General features: G+C 47.4%; 1 protein-coding gene across 8 annotated transcripts in view; it reads right to left on the bottom strand.

Annotated features, from left to right (window-relative positions):
- LOC109961624 (SH3 and multiple ankyrin repeat domains protein 2) overlaps nucleotides 1-6,000 on the bottom strand; it is a 172,659-nt gene that overhangs the window by 11,981 nt on the left and 154,678 nt on the right. For 7 of the 8 annotated variants that reach the window (XM_020602590.1, XM_020602594.1, XM_020602598.1 and 4 more), the window contains one exon: nucleotides 2,816-5,315. In XM_020602590.1, coding sequence (XP_020458246.1) covers nucleotides 2,816-5,315 — 2,500 coding nt within the window. Of the gene's footprint in view, nucleotides 1-1,772; nucleotides 1,859-2,815; nucleotides 5,316-6,000 lie in introns of all 8 variants that reach the window. The other variant, XM_020602597.1, reaches the window with a different exon arrangement.

The following is a 6,000-nucleotide window of genomic DNA, read 5'->3' as shown; positions in this document are numbered from 1 at the left end:
GAATTTTCTAGAAATGTTAACGTGCAAAGCACTCCTGCCAGTTCAGGAAATCATTGTGAATTGTGCTTTGGGGAATAAACAGCTTATTTAGAGAGACTGCCAGCTTCATGCACCTTAGCATCATAAAGCTCCTAACAGAACTCTTCACAGAGTCTTCACTCAGTGAAACAGCAGAGAGAATCTGAGACGTCGCACCAACGTCACTGCGAGTTTGAACCTAACGCCATGGTAATGAAGCCATTAGCTAAACTGATTTATTATGCATTATCATTTAATCTGCTAATAGCTTGGCACACCTATTATACAGTACACAACAGGTATGGTGATAAACAGGGCTGTGTATTGGCCTGGATGTGGTCATACGATATGTATCACGACACAAGGGTTACAATTCAATAGTGGCGGGCCATCAGGGCCAGCAAGGCCTTCTCTGCTGGTCTAAACACTATCAGAAACACTGACCTACATTTACAACCGAAATTCTAATATTTGTTCCATGAAATTGTATTAATTTATTCCCAACAGTCTGTTCTCTTCATTTCGTAGCGTTTCTCTTGGCTGCCACACTTCCAGTACGCGTATGTGGATGTTAGATTTTTTGTCCAATCAGATTTCAGCCTCTATATGCTGCCATGTCAATCTAATCTGCCCAGGGCCTTCAGAATCAGTAGTGCTGGCCGATATAACTTAAACTGTATTAGCAATGGGACTGTTTCTTTAACCAATCAGATTTCAAATTCACCTCACAGGGCCAGCTAGCTGGCCCACAATGACATCAGCATTTATTCGCCCTCTGATTGGTTGGTCAGAGCAAAACTGTTAGTAAAGTTCGACTAGCAAAACACATCTGTAGCGATCTGCACACATTAAAACATTTGAGTTAGACCTTTTTACGCTCACGATGGCTGACGGAAGAGGAGAGATTGACTTGGTCGAGCGGACATTCTCTGCCCTCAAGAGAATAAAAAACGTATGCGAGGAATACGACTGGACAGAGTCGACTCGCAGCCTTGGCCTCCATGGCTATAGAAAAGGACTTACTGAGAGAACTGAAACGCAGAGATCACCTCTGTGACAGTCATTGAAGTCTTCCTGTGCAAAGAAAGGAGGGTGGATTTTGTCTATAAATAAACAGCATATCCGGTGAGTGTGATGTATTTGATTTAATGTTTTATGTTTTTGTCATGTTATTAAATAAATATTGATTCTGAACTGCTCCAGATGATGTACGTGGCACAGTTGCGGTTGTAGTGTATAGGTTTGGAGTTGTCTTAACTGGGTTTCTTGCTTTAGTAAAAATGGTATTCACCCTCAATACGCAAAATGCCTCTCTCTCTGTAATGCCATGCTTTGTTATATTGCGTTTTTGTATAGTATTGATGGTTTCTATAATTGTGACGTAATAGTGGTGAATTTAGTCAGGTAAGTCCCCACTGAAGGCCCAGGTACCAAATGCACGGCGCACCACTGCGATTCAATATAGTGCGATACTTATAACGAGGCGATATATTGTGATTTTGAGAATCAATACAGTATTGAAATACATAGTATCGTGATACTCAAGTGTATTGATATTTTATTACACCCCTAGTGATAAAGTAAATTTAGAATCATATTTAGCATCATCTTGTTTTCACCTCACTAATGTGCAACATCATGCAACAAACTGCTCCAACTCTGAATCATATGACAATGTAATGTTCTGCATATGAAAATAAAGAAAAGTGGAAACAAGGCTGCTGTGTGACACAATAGCAGCCAATGGAACCTACCTGTGAAGATTGACACAGATGCATGAAGGAAGAGGAGGTAAAGGAGGAGACTGGAGAAAATGGAAGTGAAGATGGAGAGGAGTGAGCTGAAAATGAGATGAGTACAAGGTACAAAGGTCAGCAGACATGACTTTGAACTGCAGACAGCTGAAATGAGGATTAGATGATAGCATGAGGCATGAAGCGTGAAGGTGGGTACACAAGGCTGGACCTGGGCCTCTCACTGTAATTACCACAAATGGACGTCACTGTTTCGATCTAACAGTGTTTATTAGATCAGAAGGCACAGGTGCCCAGAGGAATCCACTCTTCCCCTTTGCTCCCTGCACCTCTGTGATGAGCGACGGGCTGTTCATACAAAATGCATGTGAGCGCTGAATTATTGATGGTGCTTTTTATTTCCTTCTCGTACAGGGAGATGTGAGTTTAAAAAACCATGAGCTGAACTGGTTCAGGGGAAGGTCCATCAAAACGATGTCCCAGTTACTGCAAACGTAACCCTTGCATGTCCCGAACAATTGAAAACATGCAGGAATCTTGCTGTACTGACTGAACACAGACTAAACATCATCACCTTCATGAAGGAGAATTTACTGCAGGACTGTTGGATCAGACTGGATCGGTTTGAGACACGTGCTCCTAGTAAACTGACAACTGAGTGCCTATAGAATGTATAAAGATACACAGTACATAAATTGTGAGCCACAACAGCCTCTGATTCATTGTTACTATACAATTGCTCTCCTACAGCCTCATGTATCCTTCACACACAACACAAAATAGTCAGCTGAGTTTTAATGCTGTAGACCTCCAATCTTTGGTTAGATTCTGAAAGTAGAGAAACTATAATCGACAAACAACCAGACAAAACTGACCTGCAAACCTGTACGCAAAACTAAAATTTAAAGCATAATCAACAGCGAGCTTAAAGCCAAACTATCTGTCTGGACACATATGTCAAGAAATAACAGAGAAAAAAGTTTTTGGGAAATAAACAAGAAAAAGAAGAGGACCAAGTCCATAAGGACCAACTCATCACGTACCTTGCTCCGAAGGCCCCCCTGGTCCCGGTGGGGGAGTCGAGGCTTTCTCCTGACTTGGGCGGTCGATTCATTTGCTGCAGAATAGAGCTGAGCTCAGTGATAACAGTGTTCTTGCTGTCTGGTGTGGATGGGGGGCTGCGCAGCTCAGGGGGCTGATCACCCCATAGCTTGGATGTCCTTTGAGTAGGAGTCCTAGGAGGTTCCGAGGGTGAAGGGGGAGGGATAGGGGCCTGGGGCAGTGACCCATAGGACTCAGGGGGCTCTTCAATGAGAGTGTCATGATAAAGAGATGTTCTGTTGATGACAGACTTGCCTTTGGGTTTGGGTGGGACAGGGGGCCGATCCACCAGGAAGGCGTGCCCATCTGCAGTGGCATAGAGGCTCTCCAGAGCGCTGTCGCAGAAGCCTCCCTCTGACGACAGGGTGGAGATGCTGGAAACGGTGCTGGTGGTCTCCATGTGCTGAGGATCCCCGCTACTGCGACTGTCTACCTCTTCGATGCCCGAGTCACCCACCCCTGAATCTGGGTCAGGGGGAGGATGAGGATATGAAGGGGGCATGCTGTTTGCCACCCGTTTGTGCTGATCAGTAACAGGCGGTGGGGCGTGATGGTGGTATGGGGGCAGAAGAGGTCCCCCATTCCGTCTCTGCTGCTGAAGCATCTCTGCAATGGCGCTAGCCTGGTCATCAGGTACATCAATGCTGTTGGCAAACTCCAGCGGTGGGGGGAGGGGCTCGGAGAACTCAAATTCCTCATCCACATCAACTGAGGCCAGAGGGGGTGGGGGGATACGAAAAGGCAGCTTTACTGGTTCTTCCAAGGATTCGCCTAAAGGAACGCTCCTCCTCCGTGATGAGGGTGGCTGGGGATTGACAGAGAGTGTTGGAGCGTTAAGTGGCTCGGGTTGGTTGGGATCCTTCAGCTCAGAAGGCCTATTGCTGTCCTGCCCCTCCATGTCTTGACTGTTCAGCTTGTTGCTTGGGTCTGTGCTGGTGTGGACCATCAACAGCCCAGCTGACTTCGACTGTGATGTGTCGGTCACATCGGGTGGCGCACTTTTCCTCTCCTCAACTGTCTGATGCTGCCGTTCCTCCCGTGCACCATCAGACTCATACTTCTGCTCTGTCATCTGCCTCCGCAGGCCACCTCGGCCAGGCCGCCCCATGGTCACTGTGGATATTGCAGCAAAACTTGTCTCAATCCCAGACCGTAGTTTGGTGTCAATAAACAGCGGTTGGTTGAGGTCTGGTTTGTGGCTTGGTTGGACTGGAAGGGACTGGGGTTCATGCTTGGGGGATTGCTGAACCTGAGGAGGATTTGGTGGCTGATTCTGAGGATGGTTCTGTTGTTCCTTCATGGCTCGGTCACGAGCTGCTAGCGCCAGAGCTAGTGGAGAATTAGGGCCCAAGGGCTTGCCAGTGACTGGATGGAGGTAGGTCCCATTGGCTCTGTAGTGGCTCTTAGGAGGAGTGGCTGGGAGACTAACAGGACTGTCCAGATTGGGACACTGACCTGTTCTGGTGTTTAGAGGCTCCCGCCCCACTGTGGGCTCTGGAGTGTTGAAATCTGTCATGTTGCCACTCCCTCCCCCAACAGGGGGCCCAAGCTGTGCTGCAGGAGGGGGAGCCAATATCCTTTGAAGCCGCTCGTCGCTACTGAACATGCCTTCATCAATGGACTTTGACTGGCGAAGGCGAGGGGTTGGTGTGGGACCACTCAGATCATCATCCCCAATGTCTATTGACTGAAAGACAATTGAGTTCTTTTTCGCCTCTAGCCTCTTCTCCCGGTCTCGTACTGCCCCAGCAATAGCTGCCGCAAAAGGGTTGCTTAGAGACAGGGGGTCTTCTGGACGTAAACCTCCACTTCCACCGACAGTGGCTGTGAGAGGTGGGTGTTCAGGGGTGGTGGGCTCGATCTCCATACTGCTACCCTGGCTGCTCTTTCCACTGCTGCTGGTGGAGGGCTCCTTGACGATGATGGTGGGGATGGGGATGGAGGAGCATGTTCGCTCTACAGGCGTAGTAGGCATAGAAACCGGGCCTGAGGGGCTTGATGGCATGTGACATGTTTTCTCAGGACTGTCCTCAACATTTGACTGCTTTACCAGCATTCCCTTCCTTCGAGCTGGTTTCGCTGGCACATACAGTGTCTTATTGCCCACCTCGGAGTAAGGGTTCTCGGGAACTGGTGTGCGCCCTCGAGTGTGTGTGCTCTCAAACTGCTCTGAGCTCTGGCGGAAATAGCCGCGCCTTAACGTCCCAACATCGGTTCGGCTGATGGTTGTCACTGCATTAGGAGAGTTCTGGGTGAAGCTGGGTCGTGTGGTGCCATAGTTCTTGGGTGCAGGCCCAGCAGCTGAGTTGTTGGCAGGTGGTGAAGGGGGTGAAATGGCTGGGGGAGGAGGGATGTCCTCTGAGGTGTCGGGCATTGAGAGGCTGCGGGAGAACTTCAGCAGGGGAGGTGTGAGGAATCCCTGTTTCTCATCCTCCGTTGTACCTTGGAGAAATGAAGCAGAAAGAAACATTATGAGAGGACCCAGGGGAGACATCCCTAATTTTTATTTCCAGTGGAACCTCATCTTGCTGGAGGAAATGTCTCTGTCTTCACCTTTATTTATCCCTGAAAACTTTGAGGCCAGATAAATGAGAAAAGATGCCAATTATAACTTTTACAGCTGCAATACTTTTCTAGTGAGTTCATTTGATCAACTACTTCATCAACTGAACTCAAGACAAGAATAGAGATTTGTATTAAAGTACAAATGCCGAATTTACATCCATTCAATACTGCAGCTGTGGAGCACTGGAGCTGGGTATTTTAAAACTCCTCAGGTAAAGTGGCCTAAATTAAAAGATTAAAACTGCTTCCGCAAGCAGAAATGTAGAGGCATTTAGCTTAAAGCAGTCTTCTTTGTATCCTGAGATGAGTAGGTGGCTTGAAGCTGGTGTTTATGGATTCATCTGACCAGGGAGGTTTCGCAGAAGATGACTGTTTAGTTCAGTAACATCCTTCTTGTCATTTGTACAGTCAAACGGTTTATTACTGTGAAAAACAGCGGTGCATGTGCCCAGTCCATCAATGACTGACACTATTCAGATCTCAGACAAGACTGTTTCCCATGTCTCACACTTCTCCAGTTGGTCATTAAAGCAGAACGTACTAAAAGCAGCATCACTGGCAT

Source organism: Monopterus albus, unplaced genomic scaffold (genome assembly GCF_001952655.1).
Source record: "Monopterus albus unplaced genomic scaffold, M_albus_1.0 scaffold57.1, whole genome shotgun sequence".
In the NCBI taxonomy this organism is placed as follows: domain Eukaryota; kingdom Metazoa; phylum Chordata; class Actinopteri; order Synbranchiformes; family Synbranchidae; genus Monopterus; species Monopterus albus.
The sequence above is the reverse complement of the archived record's forward strand: the minus strand, read 5'-3'. Positions and strand labels throughout refer to the sequence as shown.